Source organism: Schistocerca cancellata, chromosome 2 (genome assembly GCF_023864275.1).
Source record: "Schistocerca cancellata isolate TAMUIC-IGC-003103 chromosome 2, iqSchCanc2.1, whole genome shotgun sequence".
NCBI classification, from domain to species: domain Eukaryota; kingdom Metazoa; phylum Arthropoda; class Insecta; order Orthoptera; family Acrididae; genus Schistocerca; species Schistocerca cancellata.
The window spans coordinates 269,167,713-269,185,062 of NC_064627.1; the positions used below are offsets into that span (position 1 = coordinate 269,167,713).

At 44.5% G+C, this 17,350-nt stretch overlaps 1 protein-coding gene across 1 annotated transcript in view; it reads right to left on the minus strand.

Annotated features, from left to right (window-relative positions):
• Positions 1-17,350, minus strand: part of LOC126153166 (paired mesoderm homeobox protein 2B-like) — a 296,092-nt gene that overhangs the window by 19,755 nt on the left and 258,987 nt on the right. Inside the window, exon 5 of the mRNA XM_049916051.1 lies at positions 14,514-14,639. Within this exon, the coding sequence (XP_049772008.1) occupies positions 14,514-14,639 (126 nt within the window). The remainder of the gene's footprint in view (positions 1-14,513; positions 14,640-17,350) is intronic.

Here is a 17,350-nt window from a genome sequence, read left to right on the forward strand (position 1 = left end):
AACGAAAAACGCCTTTCTTTTAATGTTGTCCAGCCCAAATCCTGTATCATTTCTGTGACTCTCCCATATTTTGCGATAATATAAAACGTGCTGCCCTTCTTTGAGCTTCTTGGAAGTACTCCGTCTGTCCTATCTGGTAAGGATCCGACACCGCGCAGCAGTATTCTAAAAGAGGACGGACAAGCGTAGTGTAGGCAGTCTCCTTAGTAGGTCTGATACATTTTCTAAGTGTCCTGCCAATAAAACGCCTTCCCCACAACATTTTCTCTGTGTTCCTTCCAATTTATGTTGTTCGTAATTGTAATATCTAGGTATTTAGTCCCCCCCCCCCCCACCCCCCATGAACCATGGACCTTGCCGTTGGTGGGGAGGCTTGCGTGCCTCAGCGATACAGATAGCCGTACCGTAGGTATAACCACAACAGAGGGGTATCTGTTGAGAGGCCAGACAAACGTATGGTTCCTGAAGAGGGGCAGCAGCCTTTCAGTAGTTGCAAGGGCAACAGTCTGGATGATTGACTGATCTGGCCTTGTAACAATAACCAGAACGGCCTTGCTGGGCTGGTACTGCGAACGGCTGAAAGCAAGGGGAAACTACGGCTGTAATTTTTCCCGAGGGCATGCAGCTTTACTGTATGATTAAATGATGATGGCATCCTCTTGGGTAAAATATTCCGGAGGTAAAATAGTCCCCCATTCGGATCTCCTGGCGGGGACGACTCAAGAGGATGTCGCTATCAGGAGAAAGAAAACTGGCGTTCTACGGATCGGAGCGTGGAATGTCAGATCCCGTAATCGGGCAGGTAGGTTAGAACATTTAAAAAGGGAAATGGATAGGTTAAAGTTAGATATAGTGGGAATTAGTGAAGTTCGGTGGCAGGAGGAACAAGACTTCTGGTCAGGCGAATACAGGGTTATAAATACAAAGTCAAATAGGGGTAATGCAGGAGTAGGTTTAATAATGAATAGGAAAATAGGAATGCGGGTAAGCTACTACAAACAGCATAGTGAACGCATTATTGTGGGCAAGATAGATACGAAGCCCACACCTACTACAGTAGTACAAGTTTATATGCCAACTAGCTCTGCAGATGACGAAGAAATTGAAGAAATGTATGATGGAATAAAAGAAATTATTCAGATAGTGAAGGGAGACGAAAATTTAATAGTGATGGGTGACTGGAATTCGAGTGTAGGAAAAGGGAGAGAAGGAAACGTAGTAGGTGAATATGGATTGGGGTTAAGAAATGAAACAGGAAGCCGCCTGGTAGAATTTTGCACAGAGCACAACTTAATCATAGCTAACACTTGGTTTAAGAATCATGATAAAAGGTTGTGTACATGGAAGAACCCTGGAGATAGGTATCAGATAGATTATATAATGGTAAGACAGAGATTTAGGAACCAAGTTTTAAATTGTAAGACATTTCCAGGGGCAGATGTGGACTCTGACCACAATCTATTGGTTATGACCTGTAGATTAAAACTGAAGAAACTGCAAAAAGGTGGGAATTTAAGGAGATGGGACCCTGATAAACTGAAAGAACCAGAGGTTGTACAGAGTTTCAGGGAGAGCATAAGGGAACAATTGACAGGAATGGGGGAAAGAAATACAGTAGAAGAAGAATATGTAGCTTTGAGGGATGAAGTAGTGAAGACAGCAGAGGATCAAGTAGGTAAAAAGACGAGGGCTAATAGAAATCCTTGGGTAACAGAAGAAATATTGAATTTAATTGATGAAAGGAGAAAATATAAAAATGCAGTAAATGAAGCAGGCAAAAAGGAATACAAACGTCTCAAAAATGAGATCGACAGGAAGTGCAAAATGGCTAAGCACGGATGGCTGGAGGACAAATGTAAGGATGTAGAGGCTTATCTCACTAGGCATAAGATAGATACTGCCTACAGGAAAATTAAAGAGACCTTTGGAGATAAGAGAACCACTTGTATGAACATCAAGAGCTCAGGTGGAAACCCAGTTCTAAGCAAAGAAGGGAAAGCAGAAAGGTGGAAGGAGTATGTAGAGGGTCTATACAAGGGCGATGTACTTGAGGACAATATTATGGAAATGGAAGAGGATGTAGATGAAATGGGAGATACGATACTGCGTGAAGAGTTTGACAGAGCACTGAAAGACCTGAGTCGAAACAAGGCCCCCGGAGTAGACAACATTCCATTGGAACTACTGACGGCCTTGGGAGAGCCAGTCCTGACAAAACTCTACCATCTGGTGAGCAAGATGTATGAGACAGGGGAAATACCCTCAGACTCAAGAAGAATATAATAATTCCAATCCCAAAGAAAGCAGGTGTTGACAGATGTGAAAATTACCGAACAATCAGTTTAATAAGCCACAGCTGCAAAACACTAACACGAATTCTTTACAGACGAATGGAAAAACTAGTAGAAGCCGACCTCGGAGAAGATCAGTTTGGATTCCGTAGAAATACTGGAACACGTGAGGCAATACTGATCTTACGACTTATCTTAGAAGAAAGATTAAGCAAAGGCAAACCTACGTTTCTAGCATTTGTAGACTTAGAGAAAGCTTTTGACAATGTTGACTGGAATACTCTCTTTCAAATTCTAAAGATGGCAGGGGTAAAATACAGGGAGCGAAAGGCTAATTACAATTTGTACAGAAACCAGATGACAGTTATAAGAGTCGAGGGACATGAAAGGGAAGCAGTGGTTGGGAAGGGAGTAAGACAGGGTTGTAGCCTCTCCCCGATGTTATTCAATCTGTATATTGAGCAAGCAGTAAAGGAAACAAAAGGAAAATTCGGAGTCGGTATTAAAATCCATGGAGAAGGTTCGCCGATGATATTGTAATTCTGTCAGAGACAGCAAAGGACTTAGAAGAGCAGTTGAATGGAATGGATGGTGTCTTGAAGGGAGGATATAAGATGAACATCAACAAAATCAAAACGAGGATAATGGAATGTAGTCGAATTAAGTCGGGTGATGCTGAGGGAATTAGATTAGGAAATGAGACACTTAAAGTAGTAAAGGAGTTTTGCTATTTGGGGAGCAAAATAACTGATGATGGTCGAAGTAGAGAGGATATAAAATGTAGACTGGCAATGGCAAGGAAAGCGTTTCTGAAGAAGAGAAATTTGTTAACATCGAGTATAGATTTAAGTGTCAGGAAGTCGTTTCTGAAAGTATTTGTATGGAGTGTAGCCATGTATGGAAGTGAAACATGGACGGTAAATAGTTTGGACAAGAAGAGAATAGAAGCTTTCGAAATGTGGTGCTACAGAAGAATGCTGAAGATTAGATGGGTGGATCACATAACTAATGAGGAGCTGTTGAATAGGATTGGGGAGAAGAGAGGTTTGTGGCACAACTTGACCAGAAGAGGGGGCATCAAGGGATCACCAATTTAGTATTGGAGGGCAGCGTGGAGGGTAAAAATCGTAGGGGGAGACCAAGAGACAAATACACTAAGCAGATTCAGAAGGATGTAGGTTGCAGTAGGTACTGGGAGATGAAGAAGCTTGCACAGGATAGAGTTGCATGGAGAGCTGCATCAAACCAGTCTCAGGACTGAAGACCACAACATCAACAACAGGTATTTAGTTGAATTTTCGGCTTTTAGATTAGACTGATTTATCGTGTAACCGAAGTTTAACGAATTCTTTTTAGCACTCATGTGGATGACCTCACACTGTTCGTTATTTAGGGTCAACTGCCATTTTTCGCACCATTCAGATATCTTTTCTAAATCATTTTGCAATTTGTTTCGATCTTCTGATGACTTCATTAGTCGATAAACGACAGCTTCATGTGCAAACAACCTTAGACAGCTGTTCATTTTGTCTCCCAAATCGTTTATACAGGGTGTTACAAAAATGTACGGCCAAACTTTCATGAAACATTCCACACACACAAATAAAGAAAAGATGTTATTTGGACATGTGTCCGGAAACGCTTAATTTCCATGTTAGAGCTTATTTTAGTTTCGTCAGTATGTACTGTACTTCCTCGATTCACCGCCAGATGGCCCAATTGAAGGAGGGTAATGTTGACTTCGGTGCTTGTGTTGACATGCGACTCATTGCTCTACAGTACTAGCATCAAGCACATCAGTACGTAGCATCAACAGGTTAGTGTTCACCACGAACGTGGTTTTGCAGTCAGCGCAATATTTACAAATGCGGAGTTGGCAGATGCCCATTTGATGTATGGATTAGCACGGGGCAATAGCCGTGGCGCGGTACGTTGGTATCGAGACAGATTTCCAGAACGAAGGTGTCCCGACAGGAAGCCGTTCGAAGGAATTGATCGGCGTGTTAGGGAGCACGGCACATTCCAGCCTATGACTCGCGACTGGGGAAGACCTAGAACGACGAGGACACCTGCAATGGACGAGGAAATTCTTCGTGCAGTTGACGATAACCCTAATGTCAGCGACAGAGAAGTTGCTCCTGTACAAGGTAACATTGACCACGTCACTGTATGGAGAGTGCTACGGGAGAACCAGTTGTTTCCGTACCATGTACAGCGTGTGCAGGCACTATCAGCAGCTGATTGGCCTCCACGGGTACACTTCTGCGAATAGTTCATCCAACAATGTGTCAATCCTCATTTCAGTGCAAATGTTCTCTTTACGGATGAGGCTTCATTCCAACGAGATCAAATTGTAAATTTTCACAATCAACATGTGTGGACTGACGGGAATCCGCACGCAATTGTGCAATCACATCATCAGCACAGATTTTCTGTGAACGTTTGGGGAGGCATTGTTGGTAATGTCTTGATTGGGCCCCATGTTCTTCCACCTACGCTCAACGGAGCACGTTATCATGATTTCATACGGGATACTCTACCTGTGCTGCTAGAACATGTGGCTTTACAAGAACGACACAACATGTGGTTCATGCACGATGAAGCTCCTGCACATTTCAGTCGAAGTGTTCGTACGCTTCTCAACAACAGATTCAGTGACCGATGGATTGGTAGAGGCGGACCAATTCCATGGCCTCCACGCTCTCCTGACCTCAACCATCTTGACTTTCGTTTATGGGGCATTTGAAAGCTCTTGTCTACGCAACCCCGGTACCAAATGTAGAGACTCTTCGTGCTCGTATTGTGGACGGCTGTGATACAATACGCCATTCTCCAGGGCTGCATCAGCGCATCAGGGATTCCATGCGACGGAGAGTGGATGCATGTATCCTCTCTAACGGAGGACATTTTGAACATTTACTGTAACTAAGTGTTTGAAGTCACGCTCGTACGTTCTGTTGCTGTGTGTTTCCATTCCATGATTAATGTGTTTTGATGAGAAGTAATAAAATTAGCTCTAACATGGAAAGTAAGCGTTTCCGGACACATGTCCACATAACATTTTCTTCCTTTGTGTGTGAGGAATGTTTTCTGAAAGTCTGGCTGTACCTTTTTGTAACACCCTGTATAGATAATGAGCAGCAAAGGGCTACCTTGGGAAACGCCAGAAATCACTTCTGTTTTACTCGATGACTTTCCGTCAATTACTATGAAGTGTGACCTCTCTGACAGGAAATCACAAATCCAGTCACATAACTGAGACCATATTCCATAAGCAGGCAATTTCACTACGAGCTGCTTGTATGGTACAGTGTCAAAATCCTTCCGGAAATCCAGAAATACGGAATCGATCTGAAATCCCTTGTCAACAGCACTCAACACTTCATGTGAATAAAGGGCTAGTTGTGTTTCACAGAAACGATGTTTTCTTAACCCATGTTGACTGTGTGTCAATAGACAGTTTTCTTCGAGGTAATTCATAATGTTCGAACACAATATATGTTCCAAAATCCTGCTGCATATCGACGTTAACGATATGGACCTGTAATTTAGTGGATTACTCCTACTACCTTTCTTGAATATTGGTGTGACCTGTGCAACTTCCCCGACAATGGATACGGATCTTTCGTGGAGCGAACGGTTGTATATGATTGTTAAGTATGCAGCTAATGCATCAGGGTACTCCGAAGGGAACCTAATCGGTACACAGTCTGGACCAAAAGACTTTTTTTTTTTATTGCCGGCCGCGGTGGTCTAGCGGTTCTAGGCGCGCAGTCCGGAACCGCGCGACTGCTACGGTCGCAGGTTCGAATCCTGCCTCGGGCATGGATGTTTGTGATGTCCTTAGGTTAGTTAGGTTTAAGTAGTTCTAAGTTCTAGGGGACTGATGACCACAGATGTTAAGTCCCATAGTGCTCAGAGCCATTTGAACTTGTTTTTATTAAGTGATTTAAGTTGCTTCACTACACTTCTACCTATTGGGATAATGTTATTATGGAAATTGTTGAAATTAAACTAGCAACTGATCCCATAAATAGAGAAGCAGGTTTTTGCATAAATTATTCTTAGTATCCCTCTCTGTCTTTGCTCAAGTAACAGATGGACGCAGTTAATGCTACTGGCTCTCCAGCTGGTGATGAATATTCACTATCGATAACTTCTGACGTTGGTCGTCTTTGGTTGTGTAGTGGCATTAGTTGTTTACGATGTGTGTGTGTGGGGGGGGGAGGGGGGGGGGCTTTCTGTATGCTCTGTATTATGGTTCTTGCTCGGCCAAGCCACTGGAAAATGAAAGAAGATCATCTTAACACAAGTGACTAAGTCATGCCATACTTGCACTGGACGCAACAAGGGGGCAGTTAATGCGATGATCAAATACGCAGCGCTGCCGCCAATCCAGGAACAGCGTTACCACCCGAAAATGTTGTAAGCTTCGGAGTAGGTGTTCAGCTCCAGAGGCAGTAGTAGCCAGTTTCCGTCTGTGTCTGCAACATTGTCAGCATGCTGCGACAGCATTGGCGTGAACCGTTTCTGCAACTGACGGAGAATGAGCAAGGGTGTATAGTGGGTCTACGGGAAGCTTGATGGTCATATAGCAGAACTGCGCTTCACGTGGAGCGAGAGATCTCCACGGCGCATCGATGTTTTCACCAGTGGTCAGCAGAAGGCGCACATCCCCGGCAGCTTGCGTCCGGACAGCGGCATCTCACGAAGTGCCGTATTGGACCGCACCAAGACATCACAACAAAATAGTGACACTGTTGCTATGAGGGCATCAGCGAGGACTATTCGCAACTGTCTCTGTGCAGAAGAGCTGCCCTTCTGCGTGCTTTTAGGGCGTCTTCCGCTCACGCCCCAACATCATGCAGCTCGCCTCTAGTGGTGTCGCGAGAGGTGCTTATGGAAAAACGATCGAGGACTACTTATATTCAGTGATGAGTCGCTTCTGCTTTGGTGCCAATGTTGGTCGTACGCGTATATGGCGTCGTGCAGGTGAGAGTGTATACGACGGAGGCTCACAGGGCCAACACATGGCTTCATAGTGTGGGGAGCGATGTCTCATGACGGATGTTCTTATCTGGTGATCGAAGAGGCAATACTGAACAGTGGGCGGTACATCCAAAATACCATTCAACCCGTCCTGTTACCATTCCCCTGCGATTTGCTTTTCCAGCATGGCAATGCACGTCCACACGTATCACGTGACACCCAGCCTGTTCTCCAAGGTGTACGTCAATTGCCATAGCCAGCATGATCCCCAGTTCTATCTCCCACTGATCATGTTTGAGACAGAATGAAAGGTTTTAAGTGGGCTGCTTCTGTGTTGGCAGCGCTGTGTAGCACTTTGCATTGGATCTCTGACTGCGCTTTCTTTGTAATAGGCTCCGTGGCTGGTTGGACTCGTTGTTGGAAGTTAATCGCCGATAGTGTTAGGCAGTTGGAAGTTATTCGCCAGCGGTGATGGAAGTACTGTTGGGCAGTTGGAGGTGAAGTGCCAGCAGTGATGGATGTTAAATGTGAGAAGTTAGCATTGATGGGGGGTAGAGGTCTGAAGTGTTAGCGTAGGCTAACGACCGGGAAGTATCCGACTTGGAGATTGAAAATTATTCATGATTATATATATTTGTACTGGATGTCAATGACGATTTAAATTCGTGTCTGAACTGGATGTCTCATTATTAAGGTAAAAAATACATTATTTGGTTTGCAACAAAATCTCTCCTTTGCTAACCACATGCTTATTAGTAGTTAGTAGCTTTAATAGTTAGAATCTTTTATTTAGCAGGCAGTATTGACGCTCACTGTACTGCAGTAGTTCGCGTAATGAAGATTTTTCTGAGGTAAGTGCTTAATGAAATGTATAGGTTATTGTTAAGATTTCTTTTTAGTCAGGGCCATTCTTTTGAATTAATCATTTGAAGTCAGGGTGTAATGGGTTTGAGCAGTCAGATTGCATTGCGCTAGAATATTGTGGGTCAATGTTGACATGATAAAAAAAGTAAAGAGAAATTAGGTTCACTTGCATTCAATTTCACTCATCAGTTTAAGTAAAACATTTTAATAAAGAAGTTTGAAGGTCAACATGCGCAGTCTGCGAGAGCGGCAGGAAATCTGGCCCACTTGAGGCACCAGGCGGAAACTGTATGGCAGCCATTCCGCAAGACTACATGCGTCACCTCTACGATCGTCTCTGCCTGCCTGCATTGCTGCAAAAGGAGGCTATATTCGGTATCAGCGCTGAAATTTCGCACGCCCTGTCGAAAGTACTCAGATGTGTATGGCAATGTCGGTGTGATCTGTCGCTTTTCTTCTTCTTCTTCTTCTTCTTCTTCTTCGAGTCATGCGGCCCGCCACCAATTCCTGTCCTGTGCAAATCTCTTCATCTCAGAGTAGCATTCCTACTCCTCAATTATTTGCTGGATGTATTCCAGTCTCTCTCTATAGTTTTTGCATTGTACAGCTCCCTCTAGTACTACGGAAGTCATTCCCTGATGTCTAACAGATGCCCTATCACCCTGTCCCTTCTCCTTGTCAGTATTTTCCACATATTCCTTTCCTCTCAGATTCTGCGCAGAACCACCTCATTCCTTACGTTATCAGCCCACCTAATTTTCAACATTCATCTGTAGCACCACAATTCAAATGCTTCGATTCTTTTCCATTACGGTTTTACCACAGGCCATGTTTCCCTATTGTACAATGCTGTGCTCCAAATGCACATTCTCATAAATTTCTTCGTCAAATGAAGGCCAATGTTTGATACTAGTAGACTTCTCTTGAGCAGGAATGCCGTTTTTGCCAGTGCTAGTCTGCTTTTGAATTCCTCCTTGCTTCGTCCGTCATTGGTTTTTTGGCTGCCTAAGCAGTAGAATTCCTTAACTTCATCTACATCGTGACCATCAATCCTGATGTTAGGTTTTTCACTGTTCTCATTTCTGGTACTTCTCATTACTTTCGTCTTTCTTCGATTTACTCTAAATCCATATTCTGTATTCATTAGACTGTTCATTCCATTCAGCAGATCATGTAAATCTTCTTCACTTTCACTCACTTTGTTCTACACATCCTTAATAGTGTGTCAATAAAATTTCCCTCTGCTGCGTTGACCAAATCATGGTGATCATTTTTTCAATTTTCAGTGGAGTAAATGCACAGTGTTCTCTCGTTGCACTTGTGCCTTGAAATTGAGAGGGGTGTTCATCTATCGAAACATCAGCAGTTGTCAAAGACGCACCTTCCTGTATTCCCGTAAGTTGTCTGAGCAAGATAAGGCAAGACTGCACTTTCCCCTTGATGTCCTAAGTATGTCGCTACAGAGGGTGCTCAACTGTGGTGCTTCAGAGAGCACATTCTCCACTTTTGTAACTCATTCAAAAACCTGGCAATGGAGTTGCCAGGAGACTGCCATGCCACCACTCACTAGCCACTTCTGTTGATGGACTCAGGCACACTAAAAGCAGCATGGAATTACGCATCCGTATCAGTCGTCCAAGTACTGTTCGATTCTGTGTTCAAACGGCTTAGAATCGCTGTTGCTGCCTGAGTTGGCAGCTGTGAGCACAGAATTTCACACCCTGTGTAGCCCAAAATTACCTACACATTTACTCATGTTCCTGGATGGTAAGTAAAATTTCATCATTCCTTATATTGCAATTTTAATGGCCGACAGTATAGCCATACAAGAAATCCCCGGAAAACTGGTGCAACTAGAATACTGAAGTTCATCCTACCGAGGAAAGAGCAGTCTAGGCACTGCGTTCGGCGCTACTGTACTTCAGTTACTGCCAGCACAGAGAATAACGGCTAATCTCGTCTTTCCCGGAGAGTCCTCGGGCGAAAGTAATGGATACGTCCCGCGAGCTAATGAATGACGCGGGCGCCGCTGATATTCGAGTCCGGGCGTCGCGAGTACATAAAGCGCGCGTGAGTTACGGCGGCGGTAAATGGCGTGTAAGCAGCCACTTAGCCGACTACTCGCTCTTGGCCGACCGGGACGCCTCCGCAGAATTAATCCGCGCGCGGCGCTGCGGTCGCTCCCGGGGTTAATCACGTGAAGTGCGAGCAGTCTGAAATATGGCGCCGCCGCGCGCGCCGCAGCAAGTTTTGCGCGAGAATTATCGTCTTCGAATCTTGGAATAATTTAGGGCGCTAATTAAAATGAATGCGCCACAGCCGCAGCTGCTAACATCTTAGCAGATGAGGACAAGGAGTTGCTGTACACGCGGCAACAGCCGTCTCCTGCGGCCGGGGGAGATCTTAATTCTGGCGCACTAATAGTAATTAACTACGCGGCGGACTGCCTCGTCTTCCACCCACACTGGTGGGCCACAACATTAAGACCACTGCCCACCGCGACACTGAACACTGAAACTTGGCGTTACAGGCACGTGGCACGGCGAGGAAAGTACAAGATTCGTTCAATAATCAATGCCCTGGTTTTCTTTACTGTTCTTAATACGAGGCCCATTTTTAAATTAAGTGCCACTCCGAAATAAAAATAAAACTAGACTTTTCTTAGCAGTTTTACAAGGCCTTTCAATAAGCAGGTTGGCTTTATTCGGGATTTCAATACACCATATTATTCCCCATCTTCTGGCTACAAAACTATATTTCTCAATATTGTCTCCGTTCAATGGGACAGCCTTTCGCGACGTTACTGAGCGCGGAGTGCATCCTACATTGCGTCAAAGAGACGGCAGTCGAAATATGTAAGGTGGATGAGGAATGAAGTTTTGTGAGCTCTTCTCGGGCGCGCAGACTTGTGTGAGGTCTTGCATTGTCGTGGAGATGAAGAAGTTCGTTTGAATTCCTCTAGCCACGAACACACTGTAGTCGTTTTTAATTTCCTGAGTGTAGCACAGTATACGGCTCGACAACCAGGAGTGATTGTCGTAAGGGCCAGAGGTGGACCAACGCGCTACTGACTCCCTCAGTTTGTGAAGCTTTCTCTCGAATAAATCGTCGAGTTTTTCTGAAATTACAATCATTTCTTTGTCTGTGTCTGTGCATCACGTGTATGTACTTGCGTCCCATTCGGAAAATTCCTTCGTGGTACATTATTTAATTTGCGTTAGTGTGTATATAGATTAGGCTTCATCGGTTGTCCTGGGAGGGAGCGGGCGGAGAGTTGGATGGGTAGGGGGTGGGGGATGGGGGAGGAGGAATTTTGTCATCAGGAACGTAAGCTATTGGAGCAGCATAAAGCGTGTGTTGGCTGTGGTGAGGGAAGGTCAGTTGTGGGACTAGTGCTCTATCTATCTACACCTTCGACATATGCATCAGGCGGCATGGGAGATCTACATGTTTTGTCAATAGAACGCAGTCTTCTGTTCCTCTTCCCCGTAACATTTTCTGTGTGACAGTTTCAATTTAAGTTACTCGTAATTGCAATCCCTAGCGTAAATTTGTGTGTTTCATGGTCCAAGCTAAATTTAACGGATTCCTTTTGGCACTCACGTGGATAATTTCATACTTTTTATTGTTTAGTGTCAACTGCCACTTCTTGTGTAAATAATTTTGAAATTCGTTTTGATTTTTTGATAACTTTATTAGAAGGAACAGGTCAGCATCATCTGCATACTAAGAGTGCGCCTCAGATTGTCTCCTAAACCGTTTATGTAGTTCAGGAACAGCAGAGGGCCTTGAATACTAACTTGGGGAAGGACAAACATCATTAGAGTGTAGAAAAATATCCGCTACCAGTTACGATAAAAGGTTATTTATTTGTCACACGACCGGTTTCGGGCTTGCGTCCATCCTCAGGTGTTTATACATTCATGTACATGTTTATACTGTTGGAGATCACTGTATAAATACAAAAAAATTATTTGCTGGTGACTAAACAGATACAAGTGGGACAATTGTAAGTCGTAAGGCAGCATTTGACGAAAATATATCTGTACTTACATAAAGATGAAGCATCATTATTACAGGTATGCTATGGTGATAGTTTTGTCACATAGTTGCACACTTATTGTCATTTTCACATCCATATTTCAGTTTTACCAAGTATAGCTTCATATTTCACTATTATGATGTGCAGTCGTGAAATACGCTATGTTTATATACAAACATGTGGGCTGGGGTCAAAGAACTTAGATGTAGCAGATGTAAAGATGTTACTCATACAGAACCTTGTAGGTTATGGTCAAAGAACTTAGCCACAGGAAGTGCAAGGGTATTGCATGTATAGAAATTTAAAAAGCTGCGACGTTTCTTGATACACATTATGAATTTTTTTTTATTCACATTTTTGTTGGAGAACTTAGATCTATATGGTGCTTCATCTTTATGTAAGTACAGATATATTTTCGTCAAATGCTGCCTTACGACTTACAATTGTCCCACTTGTACCTGTGTAGTCACCAGCAAATAATTTTTTTTTGTATTTATACAGTGATCTCCAACAGTATGAACATGTACATGAATGTATAAACACCTGAGGATGGGCGCAAGTCCGAAACCGGTCGTGCGACAAATAAATAAACTTTTATTGTGACTGGTAGCGCCCGCATCTTGTGGTCGTGCGGTAGCGTTCTCGCTTCCACGCCCGGGTTCCCGGGTTCGATTCCCGGCGGGGTCAGGGATTTTCTCTGCCTCGTGATGGCTGGGTTTTGTGTGCTTTCCTTAGGTTAGTTAGGTTTAAGTAGTTCTAAGTTCTAGGGGACTGATGACCATAGATGTTAAGTCCCATAGTGCTCAGAGCCATCTGAACCATTTTTTTTTTTACTGGTAGCGGATATTTTTCTACACCCTGTAAAGGAACAGTCACGGAGTTCGACACCATCCACTATTGATAAAATTCACAGATATCATTTCTCTTTTACTCAATGACTTTCCGTCAGTTACTAGAAACTGTGACGATCCTGACAGGAAATCACGGATGCAGTAACACAACTGTAACGATACGCCACTGGCACGCACTTTGATTTGAATGCGCGCGTGAGGAACAGTTTCAAAAACCTTCTGGAAATCTACAAATATGGAACCCGTTTGAGATCCCTTGTCGAAATCTGTCATAACTTCGTATGAAAAAAAAGGCACTTATGTTTCAGGTTTCAGAAGAGTTGCTACCAACTTACTCCAAGCTAGAGGAAAGTACGTCGTCGCAAAGGAAACGGTGTGGCGCTCCAGGATGCAAGATCACCTCGCTTATAAACTGATATTGTTATTACTCAGCTTAGCCGCGAATCCGTAGAGGGTGGTATATGTGACGTACAGTATTACTGGTCAGCATTTCCACCCGGAATTTGCGAGTGTAAGTCGGACCTTCCTTGATCCGCCTTGGTGGATCGTATCGTCGGATTTTGGTGGATCGTGTCGTCGGATTTCCTCCTACCTGTGCGCGGTGCAGCTCTCGTAAATGTCGTCCCGTGCAGATTCTTCATTGGCGCATTGGATGTCTCTCTCGGTGGAAGCTAATTATCTGAAATTTCTGTCGATCAACTTTGGGGTATCTATTTACTCGAAATTAACATTGAGAACGCCGTAATATCACTTTTATTCCTATTAGATCAATCATGAAACACTCATGCCACAAATTACTCGTCACCGAGAGCATGGCTACCATCGAACAAGACAGGAAGAGCTCTTAACGCCGACTGCTGACTTTGGCGTGCAGTCCGTCACAGTTCGTGAATTTCCGATCAAGTTCGTACTTACTAAGATATGCATTTGTTAACGAACGGGTGTGAATTTTAACGAGGCAAAATTATGATAAATAGTTTTAAACATCCAGAGGCTCGTCCTAGTATTCGTGTTGTCATAAATGACTAATTATTAAATATAAATAAACAAAATCGGTGACTTAGGCGCCAAGATGGCGGTACTTCCCGTCATGTATATTTCCCATGCTGCCGCTTGTTGCTACGGTCCAGCGCCGAGCCCCACCCCACTAAGCGCGACATATGGTCGCTTCGTCACCTAGCCAGGCAGCGTGGGAAATGCTCTCCAACTCATGGCCGGCTACGGACTATAGCACTTTCTAACTATCGTGAATACATCAATAAGAGACAATAATTTATTAAAACTGCTAAAAATGTCTTCCTCACGTAAGAGGCACCTTACAAGGACCAAACAGCCAGCGGTCGCACCCTACTGTAGGCAGCACAGTTGCGCCACTGGTGGCTGAGGCGGCCACAGTAGAGCGCTGTGGCTGAGGAATTGGGTTGCTTGGTGTGAAGCACGGAGAGACGTGTAGTTTCAATCAGAGTGCGGACTGACCTTGTCGACGTCGAGGGCGTCCTTGTCGGGGTCCCTCTTGCCCCTCTCCTGCTCCTCTCGCTTGCGCTGTTCCTCCTTGAGGCGCTCCGCCTTCCTCCACTTGGCGCGCCGGTTCTGGAACCACACCTGCAAAACGGGTGCCCCGTCAGGCCAACGTCTTTCACGTTCATCGGGCAGCTAGCGCCGCAAACGCACACCAGATCGCTCGTCGTTCCACCATACTATCAAGGGAACCACACACCAGTGTGCGATTTGTGCTTTTACCAGTGGGGGGGGATGTCTTAGGGGGTTAGTATAATTACATTATGTTACTAGCTTGGACCGTGGCATTACCCATGGTTAAACAGTTATTTATAAATAGATGTTAATGCCGAAACTCACTATTCACGCGTATGCACTATCAGAAAAGCCATCCCTTGTTATATCTTTAAAAGTACATTACAGGTAAAGCTTATTTACAAAATCATCTACATACAGGTATACGACGGAAATTCAAAAAGTAAAGGCACATTTGTGAAAAGCTGCACTTATTCTGATGATAGAAAACTGAAAGATGCGTTATTTTTCTGCGTAACCTCCCTGGACTTCAATGCAGTTTTCCCGACATTTCACGAGTTTTTTTTTATTTCATCAGAAAATACGTTTTTCGGTTGTAACTGTAACCAATTTTGCACCGCAGCAATGACGTCTTCATCACTTTCAAATCTTCTTCCCAGTAGTGCTTCCGATAAGGGTCAAACATGTGAAAATCACTTGGAGCAAGGTCTGTACTGTATGGTGGATGCTCCAGCACCTCGAATCTTAACTCCTTTATTGCGTCAGCTGTCGGTTTGACAGAATGTGGGCGGGCGTTATCTTGCTGCAGGATGACACCTCTTCACAGTTTTCCACGACGTTTGGATCTGATTGCAGGTTTTAGTTTCGTACGCAACACATCACATCCACCATACAATACAGACCTGGTTCTAAAGCCTCGTTTACGCTGGGGCGACGTCTTGCAACATTGTGGCATGCTACGGAAATGTAGCGTGCGTCGTCTTGTAGCATGCTACAACAGACAACATCTTGAGGCGTATGTTGCATGCGGCAGATTAATTTATACCAAAGCAACAGAATTTGTGCCACACGTGTGTCGGTCTTGCAGTATAAAGGATAATAAAGTATCGCAGCGGCGGCCTACTTGGTACTTGCACTTGCAGCTAACAACGGAAATGAAAACCAAAGGAAAACGATGGTGGAAGAGAAGAGTATTTAAAGAAGGTCCACGAAGTAGTATCCTAGGAACTAGAAGCAGATGATGGTGCGTTATTTAGTAATGTGTGCTTTCGTCCCAGGCGCGTTAGTCCGCGCCATACCGGTGCCAAAAGGTGGCCTAACGGTAAATGTTCGCACAGGTACCGGGCCGGTCACCACCCTGTGTCAGGGCCCGGGGTGGGAATTTCAGCCCCCAGCTCACCCAGCTCTGCGGTATGACTGCTGCGGTACGACTGCCACACTACTTCCCTCGCAAGCTCGCAAGGAAACGGATGACGCACCTTAGACGAAAGCAACAATGACAACACGAGAATGATGATTTGGTTCTAAATGTTTAGAAATGCTTAACTACTACATAACACTTTTTCAAAATTAATAAGCAAACATATTAATAGTATTAATAGTAAGACTGTATAAAAAACTTTCAGTGTTCGGCTCCACAAATTTAAATTATGTGTAAAGTTTACTCCACTGCGTGGGAAATAAACATCCCTGGTTGGGATGCATAAACTAAAGCCAGAGGAGGGGATGGTCTGATGCAGAGGGGGGGGGGGAAATCCCCCCCATCCCCTCCTGCAAATCGCACACTGCCACACACCCAACGTGTCACCAATTTCGCTCATACAATAGTGCAGTGCCTGTGTTATTCTGAATTACGACGCAAAGTTCCTTTGCACACATGCATGCAATCGAATTTCAAGTAAAATGTCTCACGTGTATGGGAATATACATAATGTATGTACGAGTACAGGTTGTAGACATATGGTTGACGACATGTGGAAATTTGGATCTGGTCGTGAGTCGTGCACGGATAGGCAAATGGGTACGGCGGCCACTCGCGATAAGCGGGAAATCTGAGTTCGAGTCCCGGTCCGCCACAAGTTTTCATTGCCATTGCATTCTACAGCTGATGGTTGTCCATATTCGCAATTGCCAAAACATTTAATGTGTTTCATAAGGGCTGTAGTCGCCACAGTGCCAGTTCCTTTGGGAATGCATGCATGTCTCAAGGTACTTTGCATAGTAATTCGGAAGAACACAGGCACTGCAGTATCCTATTTAAAAGCCGACACCGGGCAAGCGGCTTCCAAGTTTAATGTCTCAGGTGTACGGGAATATACACCACTGGCCATTAAAATTGCTACACCAAGAAGATGACGTGCTACAGGCGCGAAGTTTAACCGACAGGAAGAAGATGCTGTGATATGCAAATGATTAGCTTTTCAGAGCATTCACACAAGGTTGGCGCGGGTGGCGACACCTACTACGAGCTGACATGAGGAAAGTTTCCAACCGATTTCTCATACACAAACAGCAGTTGACCGGCGTTCCCCGGGGGAAACGTTGTTGTGATGCCTCGTGTAAGATGGAGAAATGCGTATCATCACGTTTCCGACTTTGATAAACGTCGGATTGGTCGTGCGGTAGCGTTCTCGCTTCCCACGCCCGGGTTCCCGGGTTCGATTCCCGGCGGGGTCAGGGATTTCCTCTGCTTCGTGATGACTGGGTGTTGTGTGATGTCCTTAGCTTATTTAGGTTTAAGTAGTTCTAAGTTCTAGGTGACTGATGACCATAGAAGTTAA